Consider the following 24,790-nt stretch of genomic DNA (forward strand, 5'->3'; position numbering starts at 1 on the left):
TAATAATAACAACAGCCATAATATTTGTGGGTTGGTTGGGTTTCGTTGTTTTTTTTTTTTTAAGAAACAGAACCCAGATCTTCAGGCTTGACATAGAAAGGGGAAGAGAGTCTCGTTGGCAAGAGGGTGCCCTGTAATTTCATATTTGTGCCAGCCTTAATAAGTAGATCATTGGGTGTAGAGGGACTGCCTTTTTTTTTTTTTTTTTTTTGGTGGTGGAGGGTGGGGGGAACGTAAGTAAGTAGAGACATACTGCACCATTTCCTGATTCACTGAGCTCCAGAGGGTTGCTGGCTGTGTGCGGCAGGGGAGGTGCTAAAACTGATCAGGCAGAATAATTTTATACATTACTGAATCAGTGCAGGAAGAACCTGGAGCGACAAAGCATCAACTCATCCTCGGACTGCATTGTGAAATCCTCACGCTGTCTTCTCCAGCCATGCTCTGAGACATTTGGGCATTTCCTTCACCTCTCACCCACCCACCCACTCATTCACTCACCCACCATTTCTCTCCCTCTTTTTTTAAATCTTTCTTTCTTGCTCCCCACTTCTCTCTTCTCCCCCCTCCCCAACCCCCCATCGTCAGTTTCCCCCTCCTCCTGGTGTGAATGACACCGTCTGATGATGGCCCTTGTTATGGAACCTATTAGCAAGTGGACGCCGAAGCAAGTAGTGGACTGGATGAAAGGTAAGGCTCTTTTTCTCTCGTGCAACCTTGCTTACCGATTCCGTCTCCCTGGCTAACCTGGGCACTCGGACCAGGAGGCATTGTTCTGCCCCTTCCCCCAATCTCTGGGTCTTTTTGGGGTGTGTGTCGATTGCATGCGGAGTTTCTCTGCTTTTGGGAGAAGAGCTGGGGTGAGGGGAGGAGGAGGGAGATGGGCTCATGTGCTGCCTCACACGAGTGAGCTGGCTGGGAGATCCGGCTCAATGAAAAGGCTCTTCAACCTAGAAGTGCCTCTTGACTGGGAACTAATGGAAGGGTGGACTGTTGGTGATACTGGGGAGCTTTCCGAATGCAACTTCCCCTTCCCCTTTAGCCATTGCTTGGTGTCATGAGCCGCTGTGCAGGTGGTCCTCCTCTCCCTCTCGGGGGGAGGGGGGTGGGTGGGTGGTGTCTTTCTGTTTTCAATGTCCTGATTAGCCTTTTGCTATATCACAAACAGGTGACACAATGCAGCTTAGCCCTATAAGGCTGCAGCTGCTGTATTTAGTTTGGGAGGAATTTTATTAAAATTTTATTTTAATGTGATGGAAGGATAGGCAACCCTCGTTTTCTAAATCCGTGGCATGTTGGCTGGCAGCCTGGCATTTCTTGCCCAGCCACCCCATCGCTTTCTCTCTTGGAGACCAAACCTCCTAGGTGACGGGAGTGATCAGCACCACGGACAGTTCAGCCATGGCCATATATGGAGAGTGTGATGGAGACAGGAGAGGGTGCAAGCTTGCTAAGGGAATTCTTTGGGGCAACTTGTCCATAGGGTTTGATGGAGTCTCCCCACATTGCCCACCACCCCTCCCCATTGGTCCCAGACATTGTGTGCCGTTGCCGACAGACAGTGCGAGGCGGTGTGGTTTCCCTCCTCCCGCTTCCCTAGTTGCTCTCCCAACAGGTGTAATTTTGACCAAGAGGCACAAGGAGTTGCTTGTTGCCGATCACGTAGTTGGCATCTCTTTCTCCACATCCGAGCAAAGAGGGTGGGAGAAAGGAAGACTTTGGTATAGTTAAAACATGCCCGTTCCAAAAATGCAACTCCCTGCATTTCTTTTTCTTTTTTTTTTCCCCACCTGACTTTTTCCTTTAATGTGCTCGCCGTGGTAAATTATACATCTCGATGGACGGTGTGAAATCGCACTGCATGAGTTTGGGGTGTGCCACGCTTATTAGTCCATGTGGCACATGCTTTCATTTCCTAGGCTATTATACTAAAAGGCCTTCCGTTGTTTTTACTTTTTTTAAAGTGTCTTATTTTATGAACTATAAACCTGAAGGTTGGTTTTCTGTTTGCATGCAAGATGCACGAGAAGAAAAGACGGTGCAGTCGGCTTCCGTTAAGATAGTGTTTCTCAACCTTGGTAGCTTGAAGATGGGTGGACTTCGACTCCCAGAATCCCCCAGCCAGCGTTAAGAGAAAAATGAAAAGTCAAGATCAAGCCTGGGTGATTTCATGGCCATGGCTGTGTTAATTTGAGGAGAGCAATAGGGAAATGATTTGCTTTCTGGGATTATTATTTTCTTCCCAGCTTTTGGGTTGTCTGGTGGTCTTCTACCCAGGTACTAATCAGATATAACCCTGCTTAGCTTTTGGGAGATTGGCCAGGTTAACTAAGTGCCGCCATCTGCTGTGTTTTGCATTTAGGATACTGATGTCCAAAAGATTTCGGGATTGCACAATTTGTGATATTTGGATTCCAGTCCGAATATCTTTTAGAGCATGTCATCGGTGTAAAGGAAAACATAGTCCCACGAGTGTTAAAAAAATGCACCCTCTTCTACCTTTTCCACTCCCTGGTGCATAGAGAATTTCGAGAAGTGTATTTTCTCAACAAAATACCGTGGTTGCTATCTCCAACATCCATCCCAAACACATAGTTTCAATACATACAGGTTCCCTTTGGATTCCATATGTTTAAAAAAAATATATAGAAATCCTTCACGAAGTTTGTTTCAAACTTTAATTTGGTGGGTGGGGCGGGATAGGGGATAGGGTGTCATTATCGCAAACTAGGTCAGCCAGAAAACATCTGACAGCTATTTGCTGCATGAGAGAACAAGACACAAAGAGAATACTGGAAATACAATTTCAGACCACATCTGTACAATTTATTCAGGAGTGAACTTGAACAGATCAAGAGATACGGGTTAATTCTGAGCCAAATACATAACTGAATTCCACCGGACGGTAGTTCTCATTTGACAAAGTCTCGATAATATTCTCCAAAACTAACTTCTGGGGAAAATCGAAATATGGTCTTTTATCATAGCACAGAGGATGGAATCAGAATGTGTTCCCCTGTCCTCTCCCGGCACCTGATTTTTTAAAATAAGAAATATTACTTATGTCCGAATCATGACTGAATGTTTGCATCTCTGTTTTCCTTTATTCAGTCCCGGGCAGCAGAAAATCACAACTGAGAGAAAACGTACAGTTCAATTATTTTATCCCTAACGGGTTCGTGAGGGGCTGAGTGTGGTTAGCCAATAGACATAAAACTTTAATTTCTGCATTCTAAATATTTGCCAGTGTATCAAGCTAAGTGGCTGTTGAATTGGTTTTAATTCTGGTGCTGAACGCAGGCAAGCTCGGCTGAATTCCTATACGTTGTACACTAAGTGTGGGGAACCTTCTTTAAAACAAGGATCGTCACAGGCTCTTCAATGGGAAATCTTGGACTTCTATCTTAAGGTTTGTGGGGCCAGGCAAAAGAGGCATGTAGAAATTCAACAAGAGTTTTCATACAGGTCGTCCTTGGCTTAAAAACAGTTCATTTAGTGATTGTCTGAAGTTACAACGGCACTGAATAAAGTGACGTATGACTGTTTTTTTATACTTATGACCGGGGTGGCATTCACTTACCTTTGCTACCAGTTCGCAAATGTTACTGCGTGCCTCCTCTACGCATGTGCAGAGCCTTCTGTGCATGCGCAGAGGATCAAAAATGGGACGTGATGTACTGGGTTTCACTTACCTTTGCTACCAGTTCGCAAATGTGAGCGGTCGCAGAATGTCTGTGATGACGTCTGGGTGGGCGGAGCTACCCATTGCCGCCGCTACCAGTTTGTCTGAACCATGTAGAACCGATAGAAACTGACCACTGGTGGTGAGGTCCGCCGGCGCTACCGGATCGTGTGATCCGGATAGAACCAGCTGAATTTCACCACTGCTTATGACCATTGCAGTACCCCCAGGGTCACATGATCAAAATTCTTACACTTCTTGGCAACTGGCTCATATTTAGGATGGTCCCACCATCCCGGGGTGTCACCTAATCCCCTTTTGCGTCCTTCTGATGAGCAAATGCAATGGGAAAACCAGATTCCACTTAACAACCGTGTCACTAATTTAACAACTGCAGTGATTCACTTAACACATGTGGCCAGAAAGGTCGTAAAATGAAAGCAAAGCTCACTTAACAACTGTCTCACTTAGCAACAGACATGTTGGGCTCGATTGTGGTCATAAGTCGAGGACCACCTATATTTACCTTAGAATTAATACGATTGTTATCTATACATTTCATCCTCTCTCTCTCTCTCTCTCTCACACACACACACACACTGCTTCTTCTGACATTTTGCAAATTACAGTTTGGTGGAAATTGCTTGGATGAGGTTTGGGAAGAAAAGCCAAGGTTTAGGGGGGCTGAAACTTGGTTGAAATGAAAGTACCCCCCCTCCTTTTGTTTTAGGGTTCCTCCATGGCCTCTAAGTCAATCAGAAAGGTCGGCAGTTCGGCGGTTCAAATCCCTAGTATAGGTCTCCTGCGTGAGCAGGGGGTTGGACTGGATGACCTCCAAGGTCCCTTCCAACTCTGTTACTGAACCCTGAACCCAAGTGTGGCTTCGGATGATGATTCCAGAAAGATGGTGGCAGGGAAGGGGGAAACGCTTGGATGCGTGCAATTCATCAGCCTTCCTCTCTTCCTAGAAAATTAACAGCAGCCCAGTTTTTTTGTATCCTGGTCTGCCCTCCCCCCTCCCCCCCACTTGTGTCTGTTTTAGCTTAGCTCCGAGGTTCTCCACAAAATATGGCGTCACGCTCGGGCCTCTTTGTCTCCTGCCTTTCTTATGTCATGAGAAAGAAGGGAGATTCCTTGAGGCGGTTGCGAGTCAATTTTTCAAAACTGTTGCATAATTGAGAAGGGAGTGTGCGGTGTGCAAGGAAGGAAGGAGCGCCTTCAGCTGTGGGCTTTTGAAAAGAGTCCAACAGGTTGCCATCATTTTTAAAAACCGTTTTTGTGCTATGTTGACAATAAAATAATGGGGTTTTCCCATTAGCATTTTTTTTTTTTGCGCTGGGACAGGATGCAGGTTTTGATCAGATTGCTTACGGGCGAAGAAAGGAAGACCGCGGGCTTAAAACGTGATATTACCGCTCAGCTGTAATGCTTGTCCACTTGTCCAAAAACAGCGCAAGAGCTTGTCCATTCTAGAAAGAGTGCAGAGAAGAGCAACCAAGATGATGAGGGGACTGGAGGCTAAAACATATAAAGAACGGTTGCAGGAACTGGGTATGTCTAGTTTAATGAAAAGAAGGACTAGGGAAAACCTGATAGCATTCTTCCAATATCTCAGGGGCTGCCACAAAGAAGAGAGAGTCAAGCTATTCTCCAAAGCACCTGAGAGCAGGACAATAAGCAATGGGTGGAAACTAATCAAGGAGAGAAGCAACCTACAACAAAGGAGAAATTTCCTGACAGTGAGAACAATTAATCAGTGGAACAACTTGCCTCCAGAAGTTGTGAATGCTCCAACACTGGAAGTTTTTAAGAAGATGTTGGCTAACTATTTGTCTAAAGTGGTGTAGGGTTTCCTGCCTAAGCAGGGGGTTGGACTAGAAGACCTCCAAGGTCCCTTCCAACTCTTGTTGTTCTATTCTTAATCAAGGAGAGACGGAAGCTGGAAGTAAGGAGGGATTTCCTATCAGTGTTATTCTACAGGGACTGAGCGTCCTCAGTGTGGAGCTTAGTTTTCTTGTAGACATTTTATGACCCAACTAGGGAGCGTCATCCATGCTAGAAGGGAGTGGGATTTGCAAAGGAGGGCAGGACAAGATGAAATGGATGGAAACTCATCCAACGTAGAACTAAGGAGGACTTTCCTGACAGCGAGAACAATTTATCAGTGGAACGACTTGCCTCCAGAAGTTTGTAAATGCTCCAACGCTGGAAGTTCTTAAGAAGAGATTGGACAACCATTTGTCTGAAGTGGTGTAGGGTTTTCTACCTAAACAGGGGGTTGGACTAGAAGACCTCCAAGGTCCCTTCCAATACTGTTATTCTATTATTCTATTGTCCAAATTAAGGGAAAGCTGTGGTTCAGGACTGGTTTTTTTTGTTGTGTGTAATGGATCAAAATCGCCCTCGGTGCTGTCCTTGATCATCGCAAAACGGATTGCTTGCCTTGACCTACGTCAGTGTTTCTCAACCTTGGAAACTTGAAGATGGGTGGACTTCAACTCCCAGAAGTCCACCCATCTTCAAGCTACCAAGGTTGAGAAACACTGATGTACGTGGCTTTGTTTCCAACTGTACAGTGATATTGCCAGAGTCTCGTTTAAGGCATAGAATTCTGATGGATTCCTGTTTATTTTGTCGTTCAAGGCGTGGTAAGGAGGCAGAGCTTTAATTGAAATCAAACATTCTTATTATTAACATCTTAGGTATGTTTGCTCCAGAGTTGAGTTCTACTTACCTTTACTACCGGTTTGCAACGGGATTGAGCTTCTGCGCATGTGCAGATCGACGATCGTGACATCTGGGGTGCTGGGCGGGGCCTCCCACCGGTTTTACTACTGGTTTGCAACCGGGGCCAATCCACCACTGGTTCGCTCCCTTGAGTTATTTATAAAAAAAGTAAAGGAGGGATATAAATGAATAAAATTTGCAGAATAAAAATTGGGTGGCTCAACTATGACTCTCGATAGCACCAGAAAGCACAAAGCAGCATCAGTTCCCCCATGAACCAGGAAAGACATGGAGTTGCTTCCGAGTACAGGCAGTCCTTGAGTTATGACCATAACTGAGCCCAAAATTTTTGTCACTAAGTGAAACAGTTGTTAAGTGAGTTTTACCCCGTTTTAAGACTTTTCTTGCCACAGTTGTTAAGTGAATCATTGCATTGGCTAAGTTAGTAACACGGTTGTTAACGGAATCTGGAGTCCCCGTTGGCTTTGTTTGTCAGAAGGTCGCAAAAGCGGATCAAATAACCCCGGGATACTGCAACCGTCATAAATATGAAACAGTTGCCAAGCATCTGAATTTTTATCCTGTGACCCTGGGGATGCTCAATGGGTCGTAAGTGTGAAAAATGGTCATAAGTCACTTTTTTCAATGCCGTTGTAACTTTGAACGGTCACTAAATGAATTGTTGTAAGTCAACTACCTGTAGTTTCATTTATTGCGTCTCATCTATAGACTAGCGGACAGGAGTGGTACGGTGGCCTAGAGGTGGAGCTCTCGCCTCACAATCAGGAGGCTGTGAGTTCGATCCTAGGTAGAGGCAGTTATTTCTCTCTCTGGGCACATTGAGAATATATCTGCAGAACAAAACTCCACATTGGCGACAGGAAGGGCATCTGGCCATTAAAACACTCTGCTGGCTCAATTCAGTTGCCCAGACTCCACCCCCACAAGGGATTATGGGGTCGTTAAATAATGATGATCTATAGACTAGGGGTCTCCAAACTTGGCAGGATGTGTATAACTTGTGGATTTCAACTCCCGGATGGCTGGGAGAGGAATTCTGGGAGTTGAAGTCCACAGCTGCCAGCTTGGAGTTGCCAAATTTGGAGACCTCTGCTATAGAAATCTCACCCAACTAAAGCAACTAATTTGCATAACTACCGACATACTCTAGGCATCGCTAGGGAGGGGCCGTTTTAACCTTCCTTCCTGTCAAACTTTTCATCCTTCAGTGTTGTGGCCCGTCAGTGGCCTGTTCAGATTGTAGCTGATTCCGACAATGAGGAGGCTGGTGTAGTGCTGCGCCAACAGCCTGTGCAGCTGGCCCTCAAGTCGGACAGTGAGGAGGCTGGAGAAGATGTGATGCTGGAGGCAGGGATTCAGCCAGGGCCTTCAGAACCTCCAGAAGCTCCTTTAAGTGAAGAGGATGAAGAGGAGGAGCCTCTTCTCAATGCATGGGTGCGCAGAGCTGCCAAAAGGCAGGAGTGGCTCCTCAGGAGGAGGTCTTCTCGAGAGTAAGGCTTGGGGCTAATTGGCCACTCCCTTAGCCTTTTTAAGGAGGAACGTCGCTTGCAGCAAGTTGTAGGGAACAACTTTAGTTCACTCTCCTTCGCGTCTGGATTCTCTGCAAAATTGCTTCTGGGCTTTCTGCCAACTCTAGTAAGACTGTGATTACCTTATCTCAGAATTCTTGTAGGTTGTTAAGACAGTTTATTAACAGCTTTTGGTTGATAAAGACTGAGTTATTTGAGTAAAATAAGCTTTGTATAGAGTTTGTGTGTGCTGCGTTCTTTGGGGTCCGTAGCTGGGGCAGAACATTCGCTGCCTCCTTTCCCTACGGAATGCCTCTCCTCCCTCCTGGGAATCCAGACTACATTCCACCACAGGCAATGCCTCTTGGAATGTCAATTCATCGGCGTCCACATGGCTGGCTTCCCCCCTCCGCGATTTTGATCTTTCGTGATGAACGTTCCCCATTTCATCAAAAACTTTCAAACTGAAACCAGTCATGCGGCGCTTCAAAAAAGGGGCTTCAGTGAGCCTGGCAATGCTGAGGTCACTCTCCGAAGAGCCCTTGAAAGCAGCCAAATCATTTCCCAGGCTAGCGCAGTGCCTCTCTAGAGCTGGCTTGTAAATCACTGGTGAAATCTGAACCGGTTTGCTACTGGTTCGTTGGCTGCGCATGTCCGCTGCGCACGTGCATGCCCAATATGCGCCAAAAGGAGGCTTGGGAAGGTAAGTAGAACAGTGAGGAGGGGGAATCAGCTGTGCCGTGTGATTTAGCCAAGCTAAACTGCGCGGCACAGCTGATCGTTGGAAATACCGGTTCGGAGGAACTTGTAGCTTTTTTAAATTACTGGTTCACCTGAACCAGTAGCTTTTTTTTAACTATTGGTTTGCCCGAACTGGTAGTTTTTAATCACTACCAATTCATCCGAACCGGAACGAACCGGTAGCATTTCACCCCGGCTATAGCCGTTTTCAAATACGGCAGACCAGGTGTTGGATTTGCACTTGGGAATGTTCCAAAGCCCCCTTTTTTTGGAGTTGGATCGGAAGCATCTGTAGTCCTCCCAAATGTCAGAGCTGATTAATATTCTGTGCTACTCCCGTCCTAATGTGTCATTTATTTTAGAAAAATAGAAAATGATGATCTTATCCAGGCACTGGGGGAATTATTATTTTTTTAAAAAAACCCGAGTATTTAGAATGCAAATTGGGCATCATCAGCCTTTCCCAATCAGCTCACTGTTGCAATCCATCACATCGGGAACATGTGCCTGGCGATGTTCACCCCAGGTATGGCCTTCTTAGCATCCCTTGTTAAAGACTCCGCAGGACTTAAACTTAACTCTTTGTAGTTAACGCTGAGCCGAAATGTGTCCTGCGGTTTCTCAAAAATGTCTTTTTTCGTTCTTTAAAACAAGGCTTCCTTGGCTCGTTGTGTTTTCCAAGCCAATATAAAAAAATAAAATAAAATCCAAGAAAGGGAATTACAGGTAGCCCTCGGCTTACAACAGTTCATTTAGTGACCATTTAAAGTTACGACGGGGCTGAAAGAAGTGACTTATGACCGTTTTTCACACCGTTGCAGCTTCCTCGTTTTCAAAATTCAAGACGCTTGGCAACTGGCTCATATTTATGACGGTTGTAGTGTCCCGGGATCATGGGATCACTTTTTGTAACCTTCTGACAAGCAAAGTCAAATGATTCACTTAACAACCGGTTTATTAGCTTAACAACTGCAGTGATTCACTGATTTGACAAACGTGGCAAGACAGGTCGTCAAAATGGGGCAAAACTGACTTAACAAATGTCTCACTTAGCAACAGAAATTTTGGGCAAAATTGTAGTCGTAAGTCGAGGACTACCTGTACTTCAGGATGTCAGGAGGAGCTTCCTCACAGCACTAACTGTTGGCCAGTGAAACAGACTGCCTCATGACATTTCTAAAGGTTTCGAATGGAAGCCGGATGGATCATTGATTGGCAATGCCTTTGGTGACTTTGAGATATGCGGACTTCAATTTTGGTGACTTTAACCTGTGTTTTTCAACCTTGGTGACTTTAAGGTACCTGGACTTAAACTTCCAGAATTTCCCAGATAGCCATTCTGGGAGATGTCTATAGAGATTCTCAAGTCATCCAGGTCATGGTTGTCCTAAAGGTGCTTTTTTCAAGAGGCAACTGGACTTCCTGGTTTTTCTTTGAAGATGTTTCGCTTTTCATCCAAGAAGCTTCTTCAGCTCTGACTGGATGGTGGGAAATGGAAGGACATTCTGGGAGTTGAAATCCACATACCTTAAAGCAGTGGTGAAATCCAATTTTTTTTTTATTACCGGTTCTGTGGGTGTGGCTTGGTGGGCATGGCATTCCATTCCCACCCCACTCCTGGGGGAAGGATACTGCAAAATCTCCATTCCCACCCCACTCCAGGGGGAAGAATACTGCAAAATCTCCATTCCCACCCCATTCCTCGGGGAACGATATTGCAAAATCTCCATTCCCACCCCACTCCTGGGGGAAGGATACTGCAAAATCTCCATTCCCACCCCACTCCTCGGGGAAGGATATTGCAAAATCTCCATTCCCACCCCACTCCTGGGGGAGGGATACTGCAAAATCTCCATTCCCACCCCACTCCAGGGGGAAGGTTACTGCAAAATCTCCATTCCCACCCCACTCTGGAGCCAGCCAGGGGTGGTATTTGCCGGTTCTCTGAACTGCTCAAAATTTCCGCTACCGGTTCTTCAGAACCGGTCAGAACCTGCTGGATTTCACCCCTGCCTTAAAGTTGCTAAGGTTGGGACACATTTCTCCATTGAATCAGAGTGGGTGGTTGGAATAGATGAAGTCTTAAGATCCCTTCCAGTTTGATGATTCTAGTTGAAACATAAGAAACTAGGAAAGCTGCAGGCTGTTAGTGCATTGATTGGTATGCATGAGAATCTTCTCTTTCACGGCACAATTTCCTAACCGGGGTGGGGGGGAATGCACTGATGCCACCATCTTCCCATTTGCGAGGAATCTTAAAAGCAACTTTTTATCAAAACGAATGAGAATCCGATAGAGAGGAAAGTAGAAAAAAGGGACTATTTATTTCACTCAGCTCTATTGGCCTTCTTTCCAACCGTCACCTCAGAAAAAGAAAAGCTATAACACAGATGTGCTTTTCATGCACAAAATCCTTGGTTCAGGAAAGAACCATCCCTAAAATCCCAGAGAATGAGGGCCACCGAGAATAAGCATGGAGCTCCATGCAGCAGTTCTTACGGAGACATCAGCTTTATATATCCGTAAAAGCGATGGTGGGATTCAAATAATTTTGCAACCGGTTCTCTGCCCTAATGACCGTCTGGGTGGGCATGGCCATAGTGGGCGTGGCCAGGGGTGTGATAGGCAGCACTCGGCCTCCTGAACCCCCCGGGAGCAAAAATGGGCCATGGGGGGGGCACCCCCCGTGCCTCATTTTGGGCCTAGTAGGCCTCCCTGCATACCTGGGAGCCAAAATGGAGCACATGGCAACTCCTAGAAGGGGCAGGGTGGGCATGTAGGCAGCCCAAGTTCGAATCCAAGTAAGGATATGACTAGCTGATAAGAGCTAAATAGCTTGAAATAGATCTATACTAGTCTCCTTTTATTTCTTTATCAGCAAAATATAAATTTGATATATATATATCATGGGATACATGGGATGAGGGTGTGGCTAACTGATGAGGACTAATAAGTCCGAAATAGATCTACCTTAGTCTCCGTAGTCTCCCAATGGGCAGCAGGGTGCTTGCTGGCTGCCTGAAAAAAAGCATAGAAACTAGTAGATTGTGATTTCACTGAACTAGGGCTGCATAAAAATCTTGGTTTACGTAGGAAGAACCTGGCTAAAGAGAAATACACACACATATATATATTTCAACGTAGGGTACTCACTGGAATTCTTCTGTTGAAACTTTCATCTTTTTGCTAACCATTTTTGCTAATCAGAGTGCCAAGAAACTGGCTTTGGGGATTAATTATTTTCTAGTCCAAGTTGCTACAAGGAGAGTTTGACATCCATCCTGAGAATCTCAGAGTAGCCGCTGCGGCTCATGGCATTTATCTTTGATTTTCTTTCTTTTACACCCCCTGTCCCTCCCCCAGCAAGAAAAAAAATATTTGTCTCAGTAATGGCCTGTCCATTTTCCACCTTGCAGATAACCTGTAAAGGCTTCACGGAGCCCTGCCAAACTGACTTTTAAAAAGAGATTTCCAAAGGTACTTTGTATTACTGAGTGCATCTTTTGTATATGCATGAGAAACAAGGTTTCATAAAATATTCATAGGTAAGGATGAAGGGGAGCGTAGCCAGGGGTGGGGGGGGAGGGGGAAGATGGATCATAAAGATCAAGTTAAAAAAAAAAACCTCACCCTTTTCGCTTTTAACATTAGCAGAATTTCAGTTCCTTCAAGCTTTGTTCCTTTCTAGTTTGGTTTAAGCAGCATTCCTATAAATCTTTTAACCAGCCCTGGCTATAGCAATAGCAAATGACTTATAAACTGCTTCACAGTGCTTTTACAGTCCTCTCTTAGCAGTTTACAGAGTCAGCATATTGCCCCCAGTAACCTGGGTCCTCATTTTACTGACCTCGGAAGGATGGAAGGCTGAATCAACCTTGAGGTGGTCAGGATCGAACTCCTGGCAGTAGGCAGACTTAACCTGCAATACTGCATTCTAAGCACTTCACCACCACGGCTCTCATATAGCAATAGCACTTAGACTGATAGACCACTTCACAGTGTTTTATAGCCTCCCCTAAGTGGTTTACAGAGTCAGCCTATTGCCTCCAAACAATCTGGGTCCTCATTTTACCGACCTCAGAAGGATGGAAGGATGAATCAACCTTGAGCCGATCAGGATCGAACTCCTGGCAGTGAGCAGAGTCATCCTGCAATACTGCATTCTAACCACTGGGCCACCATGGCAAGGTAGATCAGATCAGGAAACCAAGACCACTTTAGCAACTATGTTTTCTTGAGATAGGCTGTAGGAAGTCTTACCAGCTTTTGGAAAGCTTCTCCGAGATCAGCTCTGCAGTTTCTTATAACTTTTTGCTTCCCTTCTCATTAGACCAGGGGTGGGCAAATATGGCCCTTTTATGACTTGTGGACTTCAACTCCCAGAATTCCTGAGCCAGCCATGTTAGCTCAGGAATTCTGGGAATTGAAGTCCACAAGTCATAAAAGGGCCATAGTTGCCCACCTCTGCATTAGACCCAAGGTACCATTCGGGGGTCAAACAAACAAAGAATTTTTTTTTTATGTAGCATTCTTTGTCTCTGCTCAACAGGGTTAGAATCTCCTCATCCCTGGACAGCATAGGATGCTTGTCCATTTCTGCAAGAGACTCCTACTTTGACGTTTTCTAAGGTCAGGTCAGGGGACGCAGTGGCTCAGTGGCTTGGACGCTGAGCTTGTCGAACGAAAGGTCGGCAGTTTAGCGGTTCGAATCCCTAGTGCCGCGTAACGGAGTGAGCTCCCGTTACTTGTCCCAGCTTCTGCCAACCTAGCAGTTCGAAAGCACATAAAAAATGCAAGTAGAAAAATAGGGACCACCTTTGGTGAGAAGGGAACAGCGTTTCGTGCATCTTTGGCATTGAGTCATGCCGGCCACATGACCACAGAGACGTCTTTGGACAGTGCTGGCTCTTCGGCTTTGAAACGGAGATGAGCACTTCCCTCTAGAGTCGGGAATGACTAGCACATATTCTCAACTAGAAATTCTCAACTAGAAAAGTTTTCCCCAAAGATAAACAATGGAGAGATGAAGTCGGTAAGGATCCAAAGACTTTGAAAGACCAGATCCATCCATTCCTGGGGGAGGGCCAAATTGAGATTGGCGTTTGGTTTAACGGTGGCACAGTGGTTAGAGTGCAGTACTGCAGGCTAATTCTGCCGACTGCCAGCAGTTCAAATCTCACCAGGCTCAAGGTTGACTCAGCCTTCCATCCTTCTGAGGTGGGTAAACTGAGGACCCAGATTGTTGGGGACAATAAGCTGACTCTGTAAAACCCGCTTAGAGAGGGCTGTAAACAGTGATGGGAGTCAGGCAGTTCGCACCACTTCGGGAGAACCGGTTGTTAACTTTCTGAGCAGTTTGGTGAACTGGTTGTTGGAAGAAATCATTAAGGCAGAGAACCGGTTGTTAAATTATTTGAATCCCACCACTGGCTGTAAAGCACTGTAAAGCGGTATATAAGTATAAGTGCTAACTGCTAAATAACTTGCAATTTTTTTCTAAGCTCCAAAACTGAATAGTGATATACCACTATCTGGGGTCTGGTTTGTAGCCAATATCCAGGTCAAACCTTTCTGAAGAAACCTTTGGATTGGTTTGCTCGTACTGTCCTTAATATGCATACCCTTTAATTGTTATTTGGTCTCCTGAATAATTCATATAAGACAAGGAAACTAGTCTAGGATGTGAGATGACAATTGTTACCCCTAATCAATTTTTTTTTCATTGCTTTGTGGACCTGTAGTTTTATTGCAAACCTCGTTGTTCAGTTGATCTTCCTTAAAATCTTTTGAATGGCTAAAAACAGATCCCCCCCCCACGTCCTAGCTAAAGATGTTATAATCTTAATGTCTTTGTGAAAATACATCGGTTGTTATAGTATTTTAAATGAGATTTAACACAGATGAACAGTTGCATACCCGCTCAGAAATAAGCTCCATTAGGCTGTTTATTCTCAGGTAATTCAGCATAGAATTGCTAAAGTTTTAATGTGTCGTACGGCTTTGTGAAAGGCTACCCAGCAGATTTCAACAAATGATGGTTAAGCTATTACTGCCTTAGCGAGATGCAAAGAACCTGTCTAAGGGCATAAACGAGGGTTTAGCTCAGGTTCTACAAACTAATAACGTTTTGGGCTTGGTGGATATTTTTCCTCCGAACATTGTGGCGTTGTTTCTCCACCAGTGTATTTGTAAAATGAAACATGGCAAATCAGTGTAAGCCTTTAGTTAGCTCCTTTCGAAAGAGATCATCGCTTTGATGAGATGACTGATTTGGGATAAAATGCTGGAACAAATTGCACAGGAGGGCTGAAGAAATAAATCACCCGAGATGCATTAATGAAGGACATGAAAGTTAAACAAGATTTATCTTGGATTTACAAGTTGCATTAAGCCATGGTTTTCTGAGGAGGGCACTGTGGATCAGGGGCGAAATCTACTTACCTTCCCTACCGGTTCGGAAGTGCACGCTCCGTGTGTGTGTGCGATTTTGGACTCTCTGCTCATGCGCAGAGGGTAAAAAACAGGTTACTTCCTGGTTAAAACCAGGAAGTAATGACATCTGGGTGGGTGGGCAGAGCCTCGCACTGCAGTTGCTACCAGTTCTCCAAACCACCCGCCACCGCCGCTACCAGTTCGGTCAAACTCGTCCGAACCGGTAGCATTTCACCCCTGCTATGGATGTGTTCTCCATTAAAAAGCCCAGGTATAAAAGTGGTTCCACAAATCAAAATGACCTCGGCCAAATCCCAACAAAGCCCCATTATGGTTTGCTGTAAGCATCAGATCCTGCCAAATGTCTTGCATGAAGGACAATTTTCCTAATTGCTCCTAGCTGTAATGGTTGCATGGAGCTTTCAAAATCAAGAAATAAAAGAGCTACAAGGAAGCCATCATGTTCTGATGGTGGTCTATATAGAACAAAGGTGTCAAACTTAAGGCCTGGGGGCCGGATCTGGCCTGTGGGACCCCTCTGGAAACAGCAAAAGACTGGCCCGCAGTGCCTCTGTCAGCAAAAACAGAGCTCCGGAGGGCCGCGAGCTCCGTTTTTGCTGGCAGAGGGTTGCAAGAGGCCGTTGCAGCTGAGAATGGAGCTCGGGAGCCTGTTTTCTGTGGCAGAGCTCTCGGACCTCCACTTGACATGAGTGATGTCAAGCTGGCCAGGCCCATCCTGGCCACACCCATTCCCCCCCCCCCCCAGGGTGAAACACAACCCTGATGCGGCCCTCAATGAAATCAAGTTTGACACCCCTGATATAGAGGCATCTGGTTAGCCTCTGTTTGAAAACAGCCTGATTCAAAGAAGCAGGAAAAAATACGAGGATCTCGCCAGGGGTGGGCTGCCGGGGGTTCGCAGGGGTTCAGGAGAACCTCTAGCTAAGATTTTGTGCAGTTCGGAGAATCCCCAAATCCCACTTCTGGCTGGCCCTGCCCCACCCACCCTGCCCCTTCCCTCCCAGGAGTCCCCACACAGCCCATTTTGGATGCAGGTAAGTGCAGGGTGCACGCGGAGGCTCAGGGAGGGCAAAAAACAGGCCTACTGGAAGTTTGGGAAGGTTAGAAACGGGCCTGTTTCTGGCCTCCAGAGGGCCTCTGGAGCCCAGGGAGGGCAAAAATGCCCCCTCCCACCGTGGTGCAGGAGGCCCACCATGGCCACCCAGCAACCAGGCAAAGAACCCCTTGCTAAAATTTTTGAAACCCACCCCTGGATCTAGCCAGTGCAAGGAATGAACAACTGGGTCTAACTAGATAGTAAATATAGTGTGGCTAGGCTCAAAATACTATAAGGAACTGAGAGATTGTCTGGAGGCAAAGTTTAGTTGGGTCAATGAGAGTGGCATCTTTTTCCCCCCTCTGTTTTGATGCTGCAACCTTGAATTGATCAATCTTGATCAATTGATCCAGTACTTGAGGGGCTGCCACAAAGAAGAGGGGGTCAAATTATTCTCCAGAGCACCAGAGGGCGGGACAAGAAGCAATGGTTGGAAACTAATCAAAGGGAGAAGCAACCTGGAATTAAAGAGAAACTTCCTAACAGTGAGGACAATGAACCAGTGGAACAGCTTGCCTCCAGAAGTTGTGGGTGCTTCATCACTGGAGGCTTTTAAGAAGAGACTGGACAGTCACTTGTCTGAAATGGTATAGGGTCTCCTGCTTGTGCAGGGGGTTGGACTAGATGACCTCCAAGGTCCCTTCCAGATTCTATTCTATTCTATTCTATTCTATTCTATTCTATTCTATTCTATTCTATTCTATTCTATTCTACCCTACCCTACCCTACCCTACCCTACCCTACCCTACTCTACTCTACTCCGGAAACCACTAATGTTGTGATCATCAAGTTATTGGCTTGAGTTCTAGTTGGTTTTGCAAAAGGAAAATAAAGGGTTAGATGATTGTCCTGTGGACTTAAGCTTTCTAGTTTGATAGGGCAGAAGTGGACATGAAACTCAACTCTAGAAATTCCTGAAGAATGGTCTTGCAAAGCAGGGTTTTGGTTTTTCTTTCTCCGTGGGGAGAAGTGGAAAGTGTTCAAAGAAACAAGAACTGGTTTTATTGGTATTGTGTGGTGGGTTTTGACTTACTTTGTAACTTAACCATGGCTGGAAACTCTTGAAGATGTAGTCCCAATGCATCTCGAAGACAATAAACTGTCATATTAGCTTAAAACGTGTTCAGAACTCAGGCATGTTGTTGGTGTAGTACCCCCCAATTCTAGCTTAGTCAAGGTGGGTTGTTTTTCTACAATGTCTAGTGTGAATCTAGTCACTTTGGTTTGTAAGCTATCATTTATGCCTTTGAGCAATTTGTAAACCCAGTTCTGTATTACTGTTTATCTGTGCAGTTGTTGGAAGCATAGTAGATCAGAGAAACCTCTTCAACCAGAAGTATCTAGAAAAGATCCCTCCGTTTCCTAAAAGAGAAAGACATATTTGCACTATATGACACTATATGCTGCCCAAGAAGCACACAGAACAGCGCGCAGTAGAACAGAAAGGCAACTAAACCCCCCAAACTATAAAAATAGATTTTGTACCAAGAGGCAAGGGAATGGGAGAATTGCTCTAGACTTTACGTCAAATGCGACTTGGCATCTTAATGGTGGATTTTCAAGTAATGCAAACAGCATCAGCTCAGGGGCAGAATTCAAGCAGACAGGAAACGAAGATTTGACCTGTTTATCCCCTGTTGCAGTCATGAAAAAAAAAAACAAAAAAACCCTACGGAAACAAATATTTGCTTTGGAGATCACATTTCCCCCATTCATTGACAATGAAAGATACATACCTGGTTTCTCCCGTTTCCTTAGTAGCTGTTAGCAACATTCCACCGCTTGCAGAATTACATGTTTATACAAGTGGCTTCTTAAATGAAATACAGTTGTATTGACATTGTGTGTGTGTGTTTTTACATCCCCTTTTGTGAGATCTCTTTTTCCAAACGGCGGGGTACTCACCTTCCTCTTTTGCAGTTGGGAGCATGTCGACAAATGAATGATCTTTTGTGTGACAGCTCAACAGTTTCAATAAAACTGTGATGGCAACAAAATTAGTTGCCGTCCTCGGGAGCCAAGGAAGTGATTAAACAGCTGGGGGTTGTGATATGCGTAGCAGATCGGCTCCTTCTTAAATGCACCTTTTTTGGTAATAGCTTCACACAGAGATGTTTATTCCAAGTCAGGGTGATTGATAACAGTGTTTTTCCTGCCAATGGTTAGGAGCTTCCGATAGTGATGAACGTTGAAATGCCAGGGCTTCGCTTCACAAACGTAACCTGGTTTTCCACCCTGGTTTTTTTTTTTAATTTTTGCTCTACCCATCTCTCTTTGACTTCTCCTCACCTGGGCTGGGACCGCACAAGCAAATGCCACTGGAAAAATGATCCTTTTTAGGCTCGCACGGCTCTTGTTCCGAATAATTATATGTTCTCCGCAGAAGGTCTTTTCTGCGATATATAATCCCTTACTTTCAAGATGGGTTATTGCTAGGGAGAAGACGAGGAGGGGCAGCCAGCAAAGATGCTGATGACATTCATCCCCTTATTAACATTCAGGTCACAGAGGTTTCTGGCAACCCCCTTTTTCAAGTCTCTCTGTTTTTGACGCTCATTAAGTCACTCCCTGCCTAGGAACAGCGTGTCACGAAAGGGAGACACCCAGGCTTGCAGAGAGCAATGCACGGAATAGGGAAAAGGCTGGGAGAACCCAGCATAGATTTTGTAACCCAGCTAAGGAGCCTTGCAAGTTTTAGTTGGGCATTCCTTTGCTTCTTTGCTCTTTCAAGATACGCACTCCCTCTTTCTCGAAGGCAGTGTTTCTCAACCTTGGTAGCTTGAAGATGGGTGGACTTCAACTCCCAGAATCCCCCAGCCAGCAGCGCTGGCTGGGGGATTCTGGGAGTTGAAGTCCACCCATCTTCAAGCTTCCAAGATTGAGAAACACTGCTCTAAGGGCATGTCAACCAGTGGTGGGTTTCGAATTTTTTTACTACCGGTTCTGTGGGCATGGCTTGGTGGGCATGACAGGGGAAGGATACTGTAAAATCTCCATTCCCTCCCCACTGCAGGGGAAGGATACTGCAAAATCTCAATTCCCTCCTGATCAGCTGCGACTTGGGAGGCAGAGAATAGTTGGGGGCGGGGCCAGTCAGAGGTGGTATTTACTGGTTCTCCGAACTACTCAAAATTTCCACTACTGGTTCTCCAGAACTGGTCAGAACCTGCTGAAACCCACCTCTGATGACAACCCAAGGGAATGAAAGGGGCTCAGCTCCCACCCTTGGTTTCTGAAAAATCTTGGGATGGGTAGGTTGTTTTTAAAGGTAGGTTGTTTTTAAAGGAAAGGTAAGAACCTGTTCAAAGGAAAGATATCGGTTTCCATCATTCACTGGGGATAATTCCACGACAAACTCAATAAGGAGAGATCCAACCTAAAATTAAGACATTTATGACAGCGAAAACAATGAATCAATGGGATAGCTTGCCTCCTGGAATTGTGTTTGCTCCATTGCGGGAGGTTTTCCAAAAATAGACTTGACAACTCTTGAACCGAGATGGTATAAGGCTGTGATGGTGAACCTATGGCACGCGTGCCACAGGTGGCACGCGAAGCCATTTCTGTCGGCACGCGAGCCGTCGCCTTAGGTCAGCTCCACCACGCATGCGTGCACTCCTGCTGATTTTCGGGTCTCTGCCACACACGCGGGAGACGCGCTTGCATGCCCATGCTGCCCCTCCCCTCCCAGGAGTCTCCACATGGCCCGTTTTGGATGCCAGGTAAGTACAGGGCTTGTGTGGAGGTTCTGGGAGGGTGAAAAACGGGCCTCCCGGAAATAATGGAAGTCCAGAAATGGGCTGTTTCCAGCCTCTGGAGGGCCTTTGATGTTACCTTCCAGTTCTATGATTCAGTGATTCAGTAGACATGTTTATTTATTGGTTCGATTTATATGCCGCCCTTCTCCGGAGACTCAGGGCGGCTTACAATGCGTCAAACAATAGCCTTCATACTTTTGTATATACCTGCTTAGTAGGGCTTTCGCCCCCCCCCCAAAGCGGTGTTCTTTTTTATACAAAATCAGCTTATTGCCTCCACAATCCGGGTCCTCATTTTACCTACCTCGAAAGGATGGAAGGCTGAGTCAACCTTGAGCCTGGTGAGATTTGAACTTGCAGTAATTGCAGGCAGCTGGTGCTATTTAACAGCACTTTAGTCTGCTGCGCCACCAAGGCTCTTGGTCTTGATGTCTACTCTACAAAACTCTCCATTTCCTATTAGGTGGTGTTTCTCATTGTTGGTCTTCCTAAGATTCTGTAAATGCTCATTCAAGGAGCTTTGAAGCACAGTGTTATGGAGGGATGGAGGATCCCTGGTTTTTTGGGTGATATTATATACTAGTCTCAAGATCTCTCACCATTAGCCAGGCAGGTGGAAGTTGTTGACAATTGTGACTCATCCACATCTGGAGGACCACAAGTTGACCAGGGTTTAATCCAGAAGGACAGAAGGAAGTTACATTGGGAGATGATTGGTCCTGAATGATTTGAACTAGAGAGCTGCAGGTTGTTGACATTTCTTATGTGGAGTTCTTCTTAGCTCTTTGTTTCATTGCTTGAATGCTTTCCTACTCTCACTATAATGTGTGTGTGTGTGTCCATTCTTCAAAAGGCAAGGCCTCAAAATTGTGAGACCTAAACCAGAAAAACATTGTTAGATTAGTCCAATCTAACAGAAAAACAACAGAAAACAACAAATATTTGCCTTAACCAAAAAAGATACAATGACTGATAGACAGATCAATAGACGATACTTGATAGATAGATGATAGGTAGATGATAGATGGATAGATGCATAGATAGATAGATAGATAGATAGATAGATAGATAGATAGATAGATACACATACATACATACATACATACATACATACATACATACATACATACCAGTGGTAAAATCCAATTTTTTTTACTACGGGTTCTGTGGGCATGGCTTGGTGGGTGTGGTATGGCTTGGTGGGCATGGCAGGGGAAGGTTATTGCAAAATCTCCATTCCCACCCCACTCTGGTGCTAGCCAGAGGTGGTATTTGCCGGTTCTCTGAACTACTCAAAATTTCCGCTACCAGTTCTCCCGAACCTGTCAGAACCTGCTGGATTTCACCCCTGATACATACATACCGGTATATATATATATACAGTATATTCCCAGAATTCTTCTGGATTCCCAGAAGGAAGAGGGTCCATTCCAGAGGAGCAAGAGACAACTCAGTTCAGATAGTTTGTGTGTGAGAAAGAGGGTCTTCCCCAAAAGTATATGCTTAATCAAAGTGGTAGCATGCTTTAGTTTGGCAAGATTAATGACAGCCTCCAAAAACCAAGAAAGGCTCATTGTGATTCTTCCAAGCAGACTTTTTTTTTAATTGACCCTCATTTAATAACAGAATCTTGCCAAACTAAGGCAGTTTACTATCCCCATAAAGCATATAGACGGGAGCTAATTAAGGAGGAATCGTCTTCACTCCCTTTCTCTCACACTAACTATCTAGACTGAGTTGCCTCTTGCTCCTCTGGAATGCATCCCCTCCGTCCTGGGATTCCAGTCTACATTTTATTTATTTATTTATTTATTTATTTATTTATTTATTTATTTATTTATTTATTTATTTATTTAATTTTTTATAAATTAAACCATCACATAATGTTTGTGAGTAAGACCACACCTAGAATCCTGCATCCAGTTTTGGTCACCATACTAAAAAAAAAAGATGTTGAGACTCTATAAAGAGTGCAGAGAAGAGCAACCAGGATGATTAGGGGACTGGAGGCTAAAACATACGATGAACGGTTGCAGGAACTGCGCATGGCTAGTCTAGTGAAGAGAAGGACCAGGGCAGACATGATAGCAGTCTTCCAATATTTGAAGGGCTGCCACAGAGAGGAGGGGGGTCAAGCTATTTTCCAAGGAACCAGAAGGCCAGACAAGGAATAAGGGATGGAAACTGACCAAGGAGAGATTCAACCTGGAAATAAGGAGAAATTTTCTAACAGTGAGAACAATCAACCCATGGAACAAAAGTTGCCTTCGTAAGTTGTGGGAAGCTTGGACTAGATGACCTACAAGGTCCCTTCCAACTCTGTTAATGTGATGGACAACATCTATGTAATAAAAATGAAAGAAAAAGGAAGGGAAACGTAGGATATTAATATACAACTGGCTCAGTTCTTAAAAATATCATTCCGCATCGAGCATATAGAAACATACCACGTGAAAATAACTGAGAGCAGCCACTTTTAAGTGGCATATGAGCAGGCTGCTTTTCCAAGATTGCTCTAAAGTGTGATTTGCTTAATCACGATTTACTGAATGAAGCACCATTGTTGCTTTGTCAGTACTGTTGCTATTTTTTTCCTCTCTTTTTTTTGCTCTGCTTTTTACTCTCCAAATTGCAAATTAAATCACAACCAACATGGTCCCTTTACTCTAGTGCACGTAAGTGGTGGGTGGATATTTTGGCAAGACCAGGGGAGGCGGAGACGGAGCAAAATCCAGCATCTTCATATGATACCTGAGCTATTTTTAGGCTTTGTCGTTTCTGCCGCAGCCTTTTTATACAGCATCTGAGCCTCGGGAAGAGGAGGCGGTGATGCCAAATGTAGGATCCTTGAAGCCGGCTGCTGGCTGCTTGAATTAAAATTCTGTCTCTAAAAATATTTTTCTACAAACCCAGAGAAGACATGAAGAATGCATAATGAAGTTTGTGACTCTCAGCAAGGGATGCTTTCCCCCCAAAAGAAAGTTGAAATGTCACGTTGTTGTCCCTTAAAATCGAGGCCCTGAATACTGAAATACTGAAGTCAGCAGCGGCATGAAGATAAAGATCAAGTGTTGAAGAGACATTTACGAATGTAGACAGCTTTCTTACATTAGTTGAGTTTTTGTTTTTAATTTGATTTATATGCCGCCCTTCTCCGGAGACTCAGGGTGGCTTACAGTGCGTTAAGCAATAGCCTTCATCCTTTTGTATATTTATACAAAGTCAGCTTATTGCCCCCACAAACTGGGTCCTCATTTCACCTACCTTAGAAAGGTTGGAAGGCTGAGTCAACCTTGAGCCTTGGAGAGATTCGAACCAGCAGTAATTGCAGGCAGCTGTGTTAATAACAGGGTGCTTAGACCACTGTACTATCAAGGCTCATTCACACGTTTCCGGGTTGGTCTTGTTTTATTAATTAGCCAGGAACGGTTGGTTTGCACAGTATGTTAAATCAGTGTTTTCTAACCTCGGCAACTTTAATATTATTATTATTTAATAGTAAAGTATTAGCAATAGCAATAGCACTTATATACCGCTTCACAGTGCTTTCACAGCCCTCTCTTAAGTGGTTTACAGAGTCAGCATATTGCTCCCAACAATCTGGGTCCTCATTTCACCCACCTTGGAAGGATGGAGCCGAGGTGGCGCAGTGGTTAGGGTGCAGTACTGCAGCTACTTCAGCTGACTGCTAGTTCAGCAGATCAGCGGATCAAATCTCACCGGCTCCAGGTTGACTCAGCCTTCCATCCTTCCGAGGTGGGTAAAATGAGGACCCAGACTGTTGGAGGGCAATATGCTATTTAGTATACTGTCTTTGGTGTAAGCCGCCCAGAGTCCTCGGAGAGTGGGTGGCACAGAAATATGAATAATGAATGAATGAATGAATGAATGAATGGAAGGCTGAGTCAACCTTGAGCCTGGTGAGATTTGAACTGCCAAATTGCAGCCAGCCAGCAGTCAGCAGAAGCAGCCTGCAGTACTGCATTCTAACCACTGCCCCACTACGGCTCTTAAATAATAATGTAAAATACTATGTAAAAATAAGAGCAAGCCCCACTCCTTCTAGCACAGATGATGTTACCTAGCTGGGTGATGAAATGTCTGCAAGAAAACCACCAAGCTGAAAGAGCACCAAAGACTCCATAGTTGTCATTGTCATCCTTCTCCTCCTCCATTCCACAAACTCCACTCCCTTCTAACACTGATGAGGTTACCTAGTTTGGTAATAAAACATCTGCAAGAAAACTACCAAGTTCAGAGAGCACCAAAAATCCCACAGTTGAACCCTGAGCTACAGATATTCTCTTTTATCAATTATTCTTATTCTTATTCTTATTCTTATTCTTATTCTTATTCTTATTCTTATTCTTATTCTTATTCTTATTCTTATTCTTATTCTTATTCTTATTCTTATTCTTATTCTTATTATTATTTAATCTTTAGTGAGATTCATAGCCTTTGAGGCTGGTTAATAGCTCAGCAGCTCGAGTCCTAACCAAGGACCTAGGAACTGCCAAGGTATCGTCGGAGGATGTAAGCTGTTCCGAGTATTATTATTATTATTATTATTATTATTATTATTATTATTATTATTATTATTATTATTTAATCTTTAGTGAGATTCACAGCCTTTGAGGCTGGTTAATAGCTCAGCAGCTCGAGTCCTAACCAAGGACCTAGGAACTGTTAAGGTATGGTCGGAGGATATAAGCTGTTCCGAGTAAGGTGGTTTTTTGTAGAGTCAAAATGTTCAAGTCCGGCAAATTTAGAATTTCTAAATAGCGGGGTAGCCCTTTGGGTATTG

The 24,790-nt window shown here is 44.7% G+C and overlaps 1 protein-coding gene across 1 annotated transcript in view; it reads left to right on the forward strand.

Annotated features, from left to right (window-relative positions):
* The first annotated feature begins 623 nt into the window (after positions 1-623).
* LOC139322614 (connector enhancer of kinase suppressor of ras 2-like) overlaps positions 624-24,790 on the forward strand; it is a 403,989-nt gene continuing 379,822 nt past the window's right edge. Inside the window, exon 1 of the mRNA XM_070951763.1 lies at positions 624-690. Within this exon, the coding sequence (XP_070807864.1) occupies positions 624-690 (67 nt within the window). The remainder of the gene's footprint in view (positions 691-24,790) is intronic.

Source organism: Pituophis catenifer, unplaced genomic scaffold (assembly GCF_029215685.1).
Source record: "Pituophis catenifer annectens isolate HBS135680 unplaced genomic scaffold, rPitCat1.0.hap2 SCAF_11, whole genome shotgun sequence".
Taxonomy (NCBI): Eukaryota; Metazoa; Chordata; class Lepidosauria; order Squamata; family Colubridae; genus Pituophis; species Pituophis catenifer.